At 38.1% G+C, this 16,978-nt stretch overlaps 1 protein-coding gene across 1 annotated transcript in view; it reads left to right on the top strand.

Moving 5' to 3' along the window:
- NHS (NHS actin remodeling regulator) overlaps positions 1–16,978 on the top strand; it is a 340,119-nt gene that overhangs the window by 318,667 nt on the left and 4,474 nt on the right. Inside the window, exons 4-8 of the mRNA XM_045021174.1 lie at positions 2,166–2,228; positions 6,084–6,276; positions 9,615–9,746; positions 10,932–13,901; positions 14,319–14,445. Of these exons, the coding sequence (XP_044877109.1) occupies positions 2,166–2,228; positions 6,084–6,276; positions 9,615–9,746; positions 10,932–13,901; positions 14,319–14,445 (3,485 nt within the window). The remainder of the gene's footprint in view (positions 1–2,165; positions 2,229–6,083; positions 6,277–9,614; positions 9,747–10,931; positions 13,902–14,318; positions 14,446–16,978) is intronic.

Genomic DNA, 16,978 nt, shown 5'->3' with positions numbered 1-16,978 from the left:
ATAACAGGAGTTGGGTAGCAAAACCTACTATTAGAATAAACCAGTTTTTGTTACTGTGGTACCTGGAAAATCATTATTACCGTATCCCACTTCTTGGGGGGAGGGGGTGTATTTTGAAAGGGATCCCTCTCCACTCCTTAGCAAATAAAAACTATTGTAGATACTGGTAGAGAGTTCGGTGGAACATAAATGGCCCATTTGGAGATATTGTGGCCTTTGAGAGGAGCTAGGGAGCAGGAAGACCATACCAGTAGCAGCTCCCTAGGACAGAAACAGTAATCCTGGGAACACTGGGCTAGTGCAGACACCACTCACTCTTTTATAGGCTACAACATGTGCTCCCCTCTAATTGAGGCCATCTTCTCTGCCTAATTTGTGGCCAGAGCCCCAACCTTGCCATTGCTTGTTCCTTTTGGGGAGGCAGATGCTGTTTTGGGTGCAAACATGGAGCAGTCCTTGCACTCATTTTCAGCCTTGGAGCAGAGGCGCAAAGTTGGAGAGAAGGAATCCCCATGCTCTCTCCTCTCCCGTGGGCACCACTGCACTGACAGGCCCCAGGTGGCCCTTGGTTTAACAGCACAAGGATTCCCACATTTAAGAATCTGCCACTCCTGAGAGGTCTGTCTCGATTCAGCAGTCTTCTTAGGAATCCTTTGAAATCTTCAGCAGCAAAGTTGAATTGCAGGGATAATCTCTACTGCTGGGATTCTGCTCTGGGTAGATTACTGGTGACTAGGTGATATCATCCTTGCATATCTGAAGAGCTAGTGGAAACTTAAATTTTTCATGTATTATTCTTTCGGTTCCTGTCATAAACCATGAAAGCATTTATCTGCAGTAGTATCTGACACTGGTCTGTGCTAAAGTAACGTTTCCTAGCCCCTTTCCCATTTTAAGAGAATTGGTTTTGGACCTAATCTGGATGGCTTGCTAGCTATTTTTGTAAATTGGAAGTGGTCTCTGATTTGATCTGCTCTTCCTTTTTTCCATCAGATGTGTGGGCAGCTAATTTTGGAAGTTTCAGTCAGTTTTAGTCCTGCACAAGGAAGCAAGATAATACTGGAGGGGTCTCTGCTGTATAGGTAGTGAGTAGTTGTAGAGGGGGTAATGTTATTTCCATGGAAAGCTGTCGGGGTTCAGTACCAAGAATTAGGACCTGGGAGCCTCAGCACATCTGTCTGCTTGTTGTGGAAAAGGAGTACTCACTCCAGTGGTTCTCACACTGTGTCTGTGACTCACTACAGCAGATATGTTTCAGTGTCGATCAGGAGGGAAGATGGCCCATAATAGCATTTCTCTTCTGTGAGTGGCCTACAAAATGAGCTCAACTGAGAGCCACTTGGTAATCAAAGCTTTTTAAGGTTATCAAGAGCTAAATTTTCTTTTTTTTTATTTTTTATGTATCATTTCAAAAGACGTCATCACTCAGTCATAGGTGTTAAAACAAGACACTAATCACAAACAAACCAGGGTCTTGGAGATAAAAAGATATCAAAACATCCCGCAATTCACTCAGAACATGTAATGTGCTGGACATCTCTATTTACCCTTTAAAACATTATGCAAATGCATATAAAGCCAATTGTCCTTTGTCATTCTGACATAATGATTACAACTTAGGCTGTTTTAATGGTAACGTCAAAAAAATTGAAATTGATCTACAGAAGATTTAGATATATCATCTTTCGAATCAGCCTTATTTACAGCCATTATTTTCAGAGGAGCAGATAAATCTTTAACTTAGTCGTAAAATAGATAATTGACATGTCATTTGGATGAGTACCTTACAAAGTTTTGGCTTAAATCTGTAAGGAATTGACGTAAGCTAAAGCTATATAAGGCACTCTGAAGATGATTTTTAACAATGGTCACACCAGAAGGCTGCCTCAATTTAACTATATTAGTTGCTAAACCAATTTAGCTAAATCAGTACAGTGTTGGGGTGTGGACATGTCTTTATGCGCCAGGTGATGAGATGGGGGTTTATTCAGAGAAAAGGAACCTTTTCAGGAAGGTGAATTCTTCAGTTGGAAACAGATTGCAGTTATAGCTCAATTTAAATCTTATAGAGGTTTCTCTAGACAGACTTGATGTGCTTTAATCAAAAACATGTTGTGTATGTTTTTAATTTTATCTTTTTCCCCCCCCACATTTCATGTTTATAGTTTAACAGCACCCGCTCGCCTTCCCCCATTGAGTGTTGCCACATGACCCCGTGGAGTAGAAAGGTATTGGAAAAACAAGCATTCTTAAACTAACAGCCCTGTCTCATTCATTTTCCCCCTTTCAAACCTCTAACCCTTTCTTTTGCTTGCTTTTCGCTTCTCACTTTGTTGCACTATCTCAAAGAAAACTTTTGTGTGTTACTCTCTTATCAATAAGGAACGTTTTTTCCCCATTTTGGGTAACTGTAATAGGTTTAGTGGACCGCAGGATCATTTCCTCCTATTGACTAGCTTTGAAGGTCTGGCTCGAGATGGACTCTATAATGTGGGCGATTGCATTTTATTTTCTTGCAATGTTCAGAATAGACCAATATTTTTCAAAACCATAAGAAACCATCAAAATGATGCCAGAGCAAAAGCATACATTTATTCTCTGGACAGTTGTCATTCCCATTGTTTGCAACCAGTAGCTTTGGCAGACAGTCAGAGCCTGCTGTCAGGTCACTACGCTTTCTTTGTCCTGCAATCCATTGTTATTCAGAGAAGGAATCAGCAACAAAAGTGTGTGTGTGTGTGTTTCCCCAATGCCCCAAACTTTTTGGGGGGGAGAGAAGGAGGGGGAAGTTACCTAGGAAACAAAGTCTTTTGTGCTTGAAGTTTATATGAGCTACTCACGTCTGCTGGTGATCAGCACAAAAGCTGAGGAGAGAAAGAAGGCTGCAAAGTTTTATTAAAACCATATATATGGAAAAAACCATTTTTCTCAAGGGGGGGAAGATACCCTGTCTCCTGGGTTTGTGGGTGTTTTTGCAGATAACACTTATAAGGTAAGTGTCCTGGAATAGTTTAAATAAGTGGCTGCTAAGTATGGTCTTAAACACTTTTGGAACTGGTTTGGAATTGTTGTTTGCCAAGCTTTAGACCTTCAACTCCCACAGGATTTGTGGGAACTCTATGAAGAGGAATGGCACAAAGATGATAATTTGGGCGTGATCGTGTAATATTAGGTAACTACATGCTAAATGCTGTGCCAAGGAAAGGGAGAAAAAAAATGTTTGTCTTAACCACATAGGTGCACAAAACTAAAACTCTGAAAATATACTGTAAACAACAGCCATAGGCAAGAGCCCCAATAGTTAGCCAGCTGGGAATCTAACACTGAAAAGAAAACCAGGCTCAAAAATATTCCCCAGGATTTAGAAAAAGACATAAGCAGATGTCCTGAACTAGTCAAGGACTGATCATTCACTACAGAGAAGTGTATTAACTTCAAAAAGGGGGAAAGTAGGGCAGCCATAGAGTAAGGCATGTGGGTTTTTCCCCCCCTCCCCATTTCCAAACAAAATGGAAACAGAGAGAGTTTGAAAATGTGTCTTTAACTGTAAAGTTAGGAGAAAATGTTTTTCACTTATTACTTTATTGTTAGGTGAAACTACAACAGCATTAGAGTTCTGGACCTTTATTCTATTTAAAAACACGTTTTTCTTCCGTGCCTTTTCTCTTGCTTATTTGGCTTTCTATACTTCCATGTCTAGTGGTATGGGTAGCATGTTCTGAAATATTTGCATGGTTTCTAAATAATACTTCGAACTTCTTAACAGGGCTGTTGATTAATCACAGTTAACTCATGTGATTAACTAAACATATTAATTGTGATTAAAAAAATTAATTGTGATTACCGTAATCGCAGCTTTAATTGCACTGTTAAACAATAGAATACCAATTGAAATTTATTAAATATTTTTGGATGTTTTTCTACATTTTCAAATATACTGATTTCAATTACAACACAGAATACAAAGTGTACACAGCTCACTTTATATTACTATTTTATTACACATATTTGCACTGTAAAAATGATAACAAAAGAAATAGTATTCTTCAGTTCACTTCGTACAAGTAGTGTAGTGCATTCTCTTTATCATGAAAGTGCAACTTACAAATGTACATTTGTGTTACAGAACTGCACTCAAAAACAAAACAATGTAAAACTTCAGAACCTACAAGTCCACTCAGTCCTACTTCTTGTTCAGCCAATCGCTCAGACAAACAAGTTTGTTTACATTTATGGGAGATAATGTTGCCCACTTCTTATTTACAATGTCACCTGAAAGTGAGAACGCATTCACATGGCACTTTTGTAGCCGGCATTGCAAGTTATTTATATGCCAGATATTCTAAACGTTTGCATGCCCCTTCATGCTTCAGCCACCATTCCGGAGGACATGCTTCCATGCTGATGATGCTCAGTTAAAAAATAATGTGACTGAATTCCTTGGGAGGAGAATTGTACGTCTCCCACTCTCTTTTACCCGCATTCTGCCATATTTTTCATGTTATAGCAATCTCAGATGATTACCCAGCACATGTTGTTCATTTTAAGAACACTTTCACTTCAGATTTGACAAAACACAAAGAAGGTATCATTGTGAGATTTCTAAAGAACTTGACTCAAGGTTTAAGAATCTGAAGTGCCTTCCAAAATCTGAAAGGGACGAGGTGTGGCACATGCTTTCAGAAGTCTTCAAAGAGCAACACTCCAATGTGGAAACTACAGAACCTGAACCACCAAAAGAGAAAATCAGCCTTCTGCTGGTGGCATCTGACTCAGATGATGAAAATGAACATGCGTTGGTCCACACTGCTTTGGATCATTATTGAGCAGAACCCGTCATGGGCATGAACGCATGTCCCCTGGAATGGTGGTTGAAGCATGAAGGGTCATATATCAATCTTTAGCGCATCTGGCATGTAAATATCTTGTGATGCCGGCTACAACAGTGCCATGTGAATGCCTGTTCTCACTTTCAAGTGACATTGTAAACAAGAAGTGGGGAGCATTATCTCCTGCAAATGTAAACAAACTTGTTTGTCTGAGCAATTGGCTGAACAAGAAATAGTACTTAGTGAACTTGTAGGCTCTAAAGTTTTACACTGTTTTATTGTTGAATGCAGTTATTTTTTGTACATAATTCTATATTTGTAACTTCAACTTTCATGATAAAGAGTTTGCGGTACAGTACTTTTAATGGGGGAATTGAAAAATACTATTTTTTATCATTTTTACAGTGCAAATATTTGTAATAAAAAATAAATATAAAGTGAGCACTGTACACTTCATATTCTGTGTTGTAATTGAAATCAATATATTTGAAAATGTAGAAAACGTCCAAAAATATTTATATAAATGGTATTCTGTTATTGTGTAAAAGCGCGATTAATCACAATTAATGTTTTTAATCGCTTGACAGCCCTAGTTCCTAAATTAGTTCTTAAGCAGCTAATCCTCTCCTTGGTTAATATTCGTCTTGACACCAGAATCATCAGCACCAGTTAAAGCCAAATTTATAGCTGTAGTTTTTCTGTATCCTTAAACTTGATTGCATTCCTGGCTGATTAGTAAAAGTGAAATTTGTATCTTTTTATTCTGAACTAAGGATTGATACTTTGAAAGCTTTGGGCCTCTTAATGCATATCCTCAAATTAATGTGTACATGGCGCCAGTTTTCAGTGGTAGTCAATGTACTTGTGTGTACAAAAACTTTGCATGGACATTTACCACAATTTTATGCGCATATACTAGAGTGGCATACACAAATGGATATTTAAATGCCTAAAATCGGTCATAATTGTGTGCCCACTTGCAGCAAATGCACATAAAGTGCACGCCTCTTCCCATTAAAAGTGTGTCCTATACACATTTAATCTACACTAAAACATTTCCAGTATGTTGAGGTATTTTTGTCTTCTTACTGTACATCATGTATCTGTGGGAACAATAGTCATACAATTGTTTGGAATATCTATAATTCATTGCTCACCTGTAATCTACCTCTAATCTCTTTCTGCTGCTTTGTTTAAAAATTAGTCTTGTATGACTAAACAGTGAACACTGATTTTGAATGTATTCGTTTGCAGTCCCATCCACCAGAAGAGGAAGACACAGATGTCATGCTAGGGCAGAGGCCGAAAAATCCAATACATAATATCCCTTCTACACTGGATAAGCAAACTAATTGGAGCAAAGCACTACCTCTCCCAACTCCAGAGGAGAAAATGAAACAAGATGCCCAAGTGATTTCCTCTTGCATTATCCCCATCAATGTCACTGGTACAAATCTCTTCTATTTCTTTTGTTTGATTCAAGAGTGGTCAGGTCAGAATATTTCATTACATTAACTGTGTTTCAAAACACAGGACTTTACAACCTACAGGTAAAGACTTTGACTCAAGAATTTAATTTTGTACAGGACACTAACTGGGCTAAATTCCTCCCTCATGTAGATCCACTGAAGTCAATGGCATTACATCCAGTATTAATTTGGCCCAGTGTATTTGTGTCACATTACAAACTGTTATGTAACACTAAATTACACGGTATGATTTGTAATTTTGTTATGTATATGACTGGCAACTGGTATTTAAAAGGACATAAAACAGCTCTTTGAATTTAGCTAACTGAACTAATGCAGAAAGCCATAGTGGTTAATCATATGATAATCATATGTAACTGAGCAAATAAGGGCAGGGAAAATATTATAGCACTTGCAGTACTTTAAATATGCAAGTAATGATCATGTAGCATATAAGCCATTGCTTTGAGATCTCTTTTCATGCTGCTAAGCTGAAGGTATAGTAATGGCATCTTCATTTATTTATAACTCTTTTAGTTTATGCTTTATTTATTTTATGAATTTGTTTACATATTAGTATGCAGCAGGTACATACATTATTAAATGTGAGGGATAATTTATTTCCAAAAGCCAAAAATAAGCTTCCATTTTATTTCTGTCTGTCTTCCATTTTCTGTCTCTTTCTCGTGTATGGTTCAGTGATTAGAGTACTAAAGTCATCTGAGTTTTCCATAAAACTACCTTGCACCAATTTTTGATTAATTTCAGAGTGTAAACTAGGCAGCCTCTATGACTGAAGACTCAAGTGTGATGATCAGCAAGAAAAGCTGTGTACTTACAGTTAAACTTATAACTGTTCAGCTGAAGCTTTTTTCCTATGAAAAATGCAGATTCAGCAACACCAGATTCACGAATTTGTCAGTTTTGCCAAATTGTTTTAGGGGGCGAAATCTGAAAAAAATTGAAACATTTCATTTCAACATTTTCTAAATGAAACATTTTGATTTTTTTCAGTTTGAAAAGATTTTTCATTTAAAAACTTCCTTTAATTTTATTTTAAAAAATCAAAAATGTAAAAAAAGTCAAAATTGAATTGAAACATTTTGATTTTGTCAAAGCAATATGTTTTATTAGATCCAGGATTTTATTTATTTGTTTTGATATGCCAAAATTTTGGAAAATTTTCATTTTCAGTCTAACCCAAAACATTTGTATTTTACTTTTCAAAATTGCCAATGAATCAAAAATTATTTTATTTGCACGGTTCTACTTAAAACATAAAAGTAAGTATTATTTATTCCTTTGTGCTTTTCTGGTAGTGCTCTAATCAGAGAAGGGTGTGAGGGTCAGCAGAAAGTAATACTGTGATAACTAACAGGATTAATTATAAGTACAATGTGAGTCCTCAAAGAGTATATTCTCCTCAGCATGCATGCACCTATTTCCTACTGTCACTAAAGTTACACATACATATTTAGAGGAGAGTATACCCTTAGATCTGGGATAAATGTCAACTTTTCCAGTAATAGAGTTTTTGTCTAGACTCTACCTGCCATAAATTGGAACCAAATTTCCACTCACCAGTTTACATCCCTAGAATGGCACATAATTTTCTGGCTGTTTAGTGTATAATTCTCATTAATATTAATGTGAATAATTTGTATACATAAAGGGGAGAGTATACCCTACTCCACCTGCCACTGGGAGATGACCTGACACATTGGCCACAGGGGTCACGTGTAACTAACTCATAATTGCTGGAATTTCAGCAATTTAAAGCAATTTGATTTTGTTAAAAAAACAACCATGATAAACATTCACATTAAAAAATTACAGGTAATGGAGTCTAGAGCACTTTTGTTCATTATTAAAGAAAGTTCTTCCTCTGCTTATTACAGGGGCATTGGTGGTTACGGGACATCTGTCTGAAGCCTCTATTACACTGTAGTAGATTTCAAGAAGAACTTTTACAAGAAAGTTACTTTTTAATGTTTTACATTGTTCTGTAATGTAATATGTATGTGTGTGTGTGTATGTGTATAATTATGTTTAATATAATTATACGCTATTTAACATAGAGCTTTTATTTTTTTAGTCAGGATTGGCTTGCTTTATTTTGTTTTTTTCTAAAGATTGCAAACCACAGAAAGAGTAGCCCCAACTTCACTGTTTATAGCCCTGGCCCAATTATTCAAACATGAGTCTTGCCAGCTTTAGAGAACATGACTTTGCATTTGCTAGAGAAGCCAGCCACAGTTAAGTGCCATAGGTGCTGGAACTAGGGGTGCTGTGGCTGCTGTCGCACCCCCTGGCTTGAAGTAGTTTCCATCATATACCGGGTTTACAGTTTGGTTCAGTGGCTCTCAGCACCCCCACTATTGAAATTGTTCCAGCACCCCTGCTAAGTGCTCTATTTTTTGGCTGTCTTCCATTTAATTTTGTATTGATCATGGAGAAAAACAAACCTCCCTTTAGTAACACTGTGCAAATGTAAACAAAATGAGATGTTCTTATCTATTCTGTATAGCCAAAGTTTTAAAAAATGAGTGTCTAAATTTCAGTTCTTAAATCCACATTTAGACACCTAAGTATGTGGCCTAGTTTTCAAAAGTACCTGTCACCCAGCAGCCACCATGGGAGGCTGCTGGGTAATCACGCCAGTTCAGGAGGTGGCTAAATGTGGATTTAGAAACTGAACTTTAAGTATACTTTTATTTAAATGTTGACCCTATATAACAGTTTATATATAACCCTATATAATATATAACCCTATATTAAGAAAAATGTTCTCTAAACTTGTATGTGGATATAAAATACTTTATTCACCTTTTCCTTAGTACCTTGGTCTCCTCAGAATTACCAAACTATGGCAAATGGTTCTATGAACCAGTTTTTTTAGTTAGTTAATTAGTTAGTTTGTTTAAGTGAGTCAGAATATCGCTGACCAGATTCAGGTTATCATCTTGGCTGCTACCATTCTTTGCAGAGGTGTTGACTTCATTGTCTCCATGGCAAACAAATAAGTAGCTGTGATAAAGATGCCTGCCATGGAGAATTCCTAACTGTTTTCCTTTTCTTATTTGTTTACTTTCTTTTTTCTCCTTCTGTTTCTTTTGGCAGTGCAGGCTGCTGAGAGGGAGCCGGAGTTAGAAGTAACACTGTGATATACCGTAATATAATTTACATAAGAGCTGCATAAGGGCTCCATTATATTTATTCACAGGCTTAATCCAAGCTCACATACCTCCGCTGTGTTCCAGCCATGACATTTGTTTACCATTTCTAAAGGCTAATGAGACCTATTTATGGGTTGCAGGAGTTGGTTTTGACAGAGAGGCTAGTATACGCTGCTCTCTTGTTCATTCACAATCTGTACTACAGCGAAGACGAAAGTTGAGAAGGAGGAAAACCATCTCTGGCATCCCCAGAAGAGTGCAACAAGAAATAGGTGTAGTATAAATAAAAATCTTCAATAGATAGCATTATAACTGACTTAAATCGCAGGGATCTGAAGTGGTAGCCTGCCTTCCAAACAGCTTTCCAAGGAAACATTAATGCTTTTGTGGAGTTTGGAAATGTGTTTGGTTTTTTTTCTTTAATACAGTAAGCAAAGCTATATTACTCAATATGGCCTTGACATACCACAGGCCTTACCGAGTGATATAGATATACATGTTCAACCCTTATTGTTTAAATGTAATCAGTTACTTAATTTTTTTTTCAGTTTATTTTTGTTCTATAACCATAGTTATGTGCATAAAAAGTAACTAGATTCAGTGAAAGTTTTTTCTTGTGCAAGAGATCTTAAGGTAAAGAAGTGACAGATGTTATCCTGCAAGATGATGAGCTGTCACAGAACCCAGAACAACTTACGTATATAACCAATTGAATATTTGAATTAGGCATCTGCAAGTGCTTTTCTAGAAACTTTGTCAAACATTATTCTTATCTATTTTTCCAATTTCAATTCCCACTCATTCTTTATTACTGAGGATGAAATCAGGAGGCCTAACTCTGATCTCATATCAGTGTAAATCAGAAGTAACTCTTTGGAAGTCAGCTCTAGTGTAAAATGGGTGTGAGATCAACATTAGATCCAGGATCTTTATTTCTTAAGCATACATCTATTCCTGAAGCCAGCCAGGAATGTGTTCATATTAGGGAATAAGCAATTAGAGCCTATGAAACAAAGATCCTGTTATTATGCAAATGCCCTTGGTAGTAAAGAATCGATGAAGGAAATTCATACATATACAATCAAAATAGATTTATTTTAAATAAAAATGATTACAAAGTTTTCTATAAGGCAATAGCTCATTAAAATAGCCTTTATTAGTTGAAATACAGTGACACAAACTAAAAAGTGAATATTTATCTTGTCACAGCAAGATCAGCTCAGCGCGAGATCACATTGCAGGAATAGGAGAACCAAGATCACATTGCAGGAATAGGAGAATTTCCCATCTTACCGGGATAAGGTCTGCCTTATGTGCTTTTTATAGTAAAGTTACATTTGGTACAATACTCAGCAAGAAAAAAGTCTACAACAAATACATTTCTTGGGTTACTCTGCGGGTCATCGTTAGTCAGCAAATATAAAAATGTATCTCACACAATTTTACGTGTATCCTAGATTCTGATGAATCACCAGTAGCGAGAGAACGGAATGTGATTGTGCATGCAAATCCAGACTTCTCCAGTACAATCAACAGGAGATCAGGTACCAGAGACTCTGAGTGCCAGACTGAAGAAATTCTCATTGCTGCTCCATCCAGAAGAAGAATCCGAGCGCAGAGAGGTCAAAGTGTTGTAGCCTCCTTGTCACATTCAGCCGGCAACATTTTGGTGTTGACAGACAACGGTGACGCAATGTTCACTACAGCAGTGAGCAACCGTATCCGATCACGGAGTCTTCCTCGTGAAGGTGCTAGAGCCAGTGAAGCTGATCAAGATGCTGATGCCAAAACTTCAGTGTATGAAGCAGAAGACTTTTTGGAAAGCCAAGAAAGAATCCCGAAAAAGGGTAACAATGCCATCAATAACCAGGGTTCACAAGAACACCAGCCCATAGGTTTAACTTGTTCTCAGCACCTTCACAGCCCAGAACATAATGTAAACGAGAGAGGGAGGTCGAGGTTGTCAAGGATGGCAGATTCTGGAAGCTGTGAGATTTCATCAAACTCTGACACCTTTGGGAGCCCCATTCACTCTATCTCCACAGCAGGAGTTCTTCTCAGCAGTCACATGGACCAGAAAGATGACCATCAATCCTCCAGTGGGAACTGGAGTGGAAGTAGCTCAACATGTCCTTCACAGACATCGGAAACCATTCCTCCTGCTGCTTCTCCTCCGCTGACTGGCTCTTCACATTGTGACTCAGAATTGTCACTGAACACTGCTCCTAATGCCAATGAAGATTCTAATGTCTTTATAACAGAGCAGTACAGTGATCACATAGATAAGGTTCGAGGTCACAGGGCAAGCTCCTTCACCTCCACTGTAGCAGATTTACTTGATGACCCCAATAACAGCAACACAAGCGATAGTGAATGGAATTACTTGCATCATCATCACGATGCATCCTGTCGTCAAGATTTCAGCCCTGAACGCCCAAAGGATGACAGCCTAGAATGCCCAAGTTTTACGAGTGTGGCCACTTATGATAGCTTTCTAGAAAAGACTCCATCTGACAAAGCAGACACTAGCTCACACTTTTCTGTGGACGCTGAAGGATATTATACCTCCATGCACTTTGACTGTGGTCTCAAAGGTAATAAAAGTTATATTTGTAACTATGCAGCCGCAGGCTCTGAGAGTGGCCGGAATGCAGATGTTGCTTCCAGTCTCACTGATTGTGCCTGGCAGGATTATGTAAACCACAGGAGGCAGGGAAGACATAGCATCTCTCTTAAGAAACCAAAGGCAAAGCCAGCCCCACCAAAACGCAGTTCATCTTTGAGGAAATCTGATGGCAGCACAGATCTTCCTGAGAAGAAAGAACCAAAGATAAACAGTGGGCAGCACGTGCCTCACACTTCCAGGGAAATGAAGCTGCCACTTGAGTTTTCAAATACACCTTCTAGAGTGGAAAACTCTAATCTGCCAAGCAAACAGGAGCTCTCCTGGATTAATCAGGATGACAGTGAATTAAAGAACATTCAGTTTGACACCACAGATATTCCATCATTTAAAGATGAAGGTGCTGAACAATCTCACTATGCAGATCTCTGGCTTCTAAATGACTTGAAATCTAACGATCCTTATAGGTCTTTATCCAATTCAAGCACAGCTACGGGTACTACAGTCATAGAATGCATAAAGTCGCCAGAAAGTTCTGAATCACAAACATCGCAATCCGGATCGAGAGCCACCACCCCATCCCTCCCTTCTGTTGATAATGAGTTTAAGCTGGCTTCCCCGGAAAAGTTGGCTGGTTTAGCATCACCCTCTAGTGGTTACTCCAGTCAGTCTGAAACACCAACATCCTCTTTCCCGACAGCTTTCTTCTCTGGGCCCTTATCTCCAGGGGGTAGTAAAAGAAAGCCAAAAGTACCAGAAAGGAAGTCCTCGTTGCAACAACCTTCTTCTAAAGATGGCGCTGTATCTCTAAACAAAGATCTAGAACTTCCAATTATACCTCCTACTCATCTTGACCTAAGTGCTCTTCATGTGTTGAATAAACCATTTGCTCACAGAAACCAGCTGCATGCTTTTAATCACATTAAACAGAACATGGTAGGAGAAGCACTAAACCCTAATCCTCCACCAGCCCTTGCTATTACACCTTCAGTTCTAAAATCTGTTCACCTTAAATCAATTAATAAGCCTGAAGAAGTGAAACAAAAAGATGGTAATACAGACCTTCTCTGCATACAAGAAACCACATTAATGGTGACTGCCATTTCTCCAGGCAAAATGAGGCCACTTGTAGCTAAGAAATCAATATCACGTCAGTACTCTACTGAAGATGCCATAATGTCCTATATTGACTCTTCTCCAGTGGAGGCAGGCCCTGATAAACTGCATTCAGAAAAAGATTCATCGCTCAGTGTTCAGAATAATTGTGATCAAGAAACTGTAACCTCATCAAATGTGGGTATTTTAGAAGCAAACACCACGAAAGACCAAATGCACCCAGTTGGTGAGCCTTTACCAGAGAACACACAAATCCATAACACTTCTACAGAAGGGTTTCAAAAAGGTTTAGCTGTCCTCACAAGTGATTATGAAGTTAAGATAACTTATCATGAAACCGAACAGGAAGGGAGCCTCGATCCTGTGCAGATTAAGCAAGAATTACCTGCAGTCTGTGAACAAAAGTTGGAATCTAAACCTGTGGATGAAACCACATTCCAGTCTGATCCACCAGCTGGGGGAGCAGACATTAGTAATCAGCCTAAGCATCAGTTTGATATAAGCCACCGTGATGACAAAGTGCCTGGGAATATCAGCTATGAATTGGAGATATCAACTGTAAATTCACTTAATGAAAGAAGTTCTGAGCAGGAAAATGATGTTGCATCAGGTATTCCAACCAAAAGTGCCTCTGATGACAGCAGGGCAGAGGAGACACAGGGGAGTGCAGATGATGCTTCACTGAAAGGTCAGTTTTATAATTAACTAACTAATTCTATAATTTAAAAAAGTGATTATATAGAGATGATTTTTAGTGATCATTAAAAATATTGATTCTCAGGTTGAGGGATTCTTCATAACTCCACTAATTTTAATGGAGCTATCCTGATTTATGTCAGCTGAGTATCTGGCTGACTTTATTTTAAACATTCTTACAAGAATATATATTTTGTATTCTCCTGTTTCTTCATTTCAGTTAAGAGCAGAGCACTAAACCATTTATACCAAGAAACAGTACTTTGACAGATGAGTACAATATTTAGACTAGGTTTAAAGTGTATATTATTGCTTAGACAATTCCATTATTAATTGAGCTTGTGAATTGCATTAGCATCCTATTGTAAAATGTGGCAAGCATCTGACATTGCTTCTTTTCTTATTTAAGAATCTTCTCCAAGTGATGATTCCATAATTTCACCATTGAGTGAAGATTCTCAGCCTGAAGCAGAAGATGTTTTTGTGTCTCCAAACAAACCTCGCACTACAGAGGATCTATTTGCAGTCATTCACAGGTGATCTAGCATTACTGTTACTGGAATCCATATGAATACAGAATACAATCTTCTCCTCCTAAAGTATCAACTAACAATGTCCAAGAAGGGAATACACACTGGCTAAGAGAGACATGTTCCCATTTACTAGCTGGACCACATTGAGAATAAGAGCCTACTACTCTTACTAGCTAATGGAGATACTCCTTTGGTTCAAGTGGTAGAGAGTTTTGGTGCTGAAGATTCTGAGTTCTGTTTCCACTGACAGTAAGAGTAGTATGGAAGTTTCATTATGCTACCATAGTTAAGAATGTGCTGTTTTACATTTACAGCAGGATTCAAGCTCTTTGTTTTATATGAAAACCACAGTGTATTTGCTCGAAATTTTTAGCACATAATCACTGAATAAAAATGGAACTATCTGAGCAGTTTCAAGAAAATCAGCTTCTTGGATTCTGAATTCTAATCTATTAGAAATTAATCTGTCCAGAATTCACAGTCTGAATTTCATGAGGTTTTGGGTCACTCTAACTTAAAAACTGCAAAGTGTAGAAAGTAAAAAATGTGTTTCGTGAAGCCTCTGAGGTTATATAATTATTTTGTTAATTAACAAAAAAATTGTTAGGTTTTCTTGTCATAACTGTTGGTTTAAGTTGTGGTGAGCTAAAGAAGACCGTTGTTTATGACAACCAGGATCTTCTATGAAGTAGTAGCTATTGGTTTGTCATAGAAAAAGAGTTCTGTGAAACTGTTCAGCCAGTTCAGAAATGAAGCTGGGCTTCATAAAACTATAATCTTCATTAGCAAAGCTCCTGACCTAACTAAACAGTGTCACAAAGAACAGTGTTTTTGACAAAGCAACCGCTACTGAATCAAGCACCTTGCTCTTTGTAAAATTGTCAGTGTGCTTAGGGGTTCCTTGTCTTCTTGAAAGCAACAGCTACCAGTGTTGAAGATCCTGTTCTTTGTCAAACTGTTCAGCCAATTAAGGAGAAGAAGTAACTTCTGCCCTAGATAGTTATTTTCACAAAGTAGCCAGTGCTGGGTTGGAGATCCTTTCTTTAATCTAAAAAACTGGGATTCTAAACAATACAAAGTTGTGTGTGAGTTAGGATAACTTTCTATATAGCATACCGTACACAAAATGACAAAAGCAAGGACATGAAAAGTTAAGGCATCTAACATGACATACCTTTTACTCCTCCACTGAGATGCATACCTCACCACTAGAACCAGCATACCACAAACCTCTGCCCCTGTAGGGATGCCAGCCTACCAGGACCCATCAAGTGCTTTGCTGACTAAGGATGGACTTAATCATGTGATTAAATGTTTTGCTTTATTGGTATCCTAGGGAGTGATGAAGAATTATGTGTCGTGGGAGACTGGCTGCATCTCCTTAATTGTGCATTATCAGACTTTCAGACAGTTGGATTTTTAAAGTGGCATTGGATTTTTGTAAAGGAAGTACAGCCTCATTATTGGGCGCTAGCTGGGTTCCATTAAAACACACCTTCAATCTTAACTGTTTGGTTATAAATTTCCCATTTATTTAATGAAAGTCAAGAGCTTCAATTAGGTTGGTGTATAAGGGCTACAGGAGAGTAGCTCTACTTCAACAGAGTTTATAAGGTCCACTAAAGCAGGGTTCCCCTCCTCCAGATTTTAGGAAGTCCATAGGAGATGTGTGTGATAAGTGGGAGTTATATCATCTTGGGATATGGGGTAGTGGACAGTGGAGGGAATGGAGGATATGATGTGGCTTTTATACCATAAAATACTTTAAAGCACTCTGCTTTTCTCTGTTCCTGTCCTTATGTACCCAGTATGCACATCATATATGCCTTTCCTGGTTCCCTGCACCACCATCCTTGCCCTTTCTCTTCATTCCCATGTCATGCCCTTTATACTATTCAACCCTATTAAATTCCCCCTTCCATCACATCAGTGTTCTGCCTGACTCCTCCTCTACAGCACCCCAGATCTGAGACATGTCATCATGCTACCCATCTGTATGCCCCCCAGAGCCCTAACCCCAGTCCATGTCCCTCCTAGTCCTTCTTCCCTTTCTCTGTATATCCTCCTGAACTCCTGCCTGGTCACATTTCCCCGGGTCTCTTACTCCCCATATCTAACTCAGCCTAGTAGCTTGTCAAAAGAACACTAATTTATATTTATAAATATTGCTCTTCATATGATGAGCCAAAAAGACATTGGGAATTATTAGGAATTATTATTAATTAGGAATTATTTTCCTAATAAACTATAGCTTTTTCCAAACACCATAATCTTAAAACTCTGATTTTTTTACCAAACTTCCCAGAAAAACTCTATACTGGGATGGCAACTGCATAACAATGGTTGGCCTTTTACTTGGAATCTTTAATCTGCTCCTTTCTCTGTGTGCTGTAGCCACCTTATTTATTTTGTTACATTTTTAAAAGGGGCGTTTAAAGGTTGCTTTATAATAATATTGTATTGTATTGCTGGTCAACAGCTTGAATATCTTTATGGAATGGGTTGAACAATTTACAAATACAATTGGTGCCATTCA

The sequence above is a fragment of the Mauremys mutica genome, chromosome 1 (genome assembly GCF_020497125.1).
Source record: "Mauremys mutica isolate MM-2020 ecotype Southern chromosome 1, ASM2049712v1, whole genome shotgun sequence".
Classification (NCBI taxonomy): domain Eukaryota; kingdom Metazoa; phylum Chordata; order Testudines; family Geoemydidae; genus Mauremys; species Mauremys mutica.
Note: the sequence above shows the minus strand (reverse complement) of the source record. Positions and strands in the feature narration are given on the sequence as shown.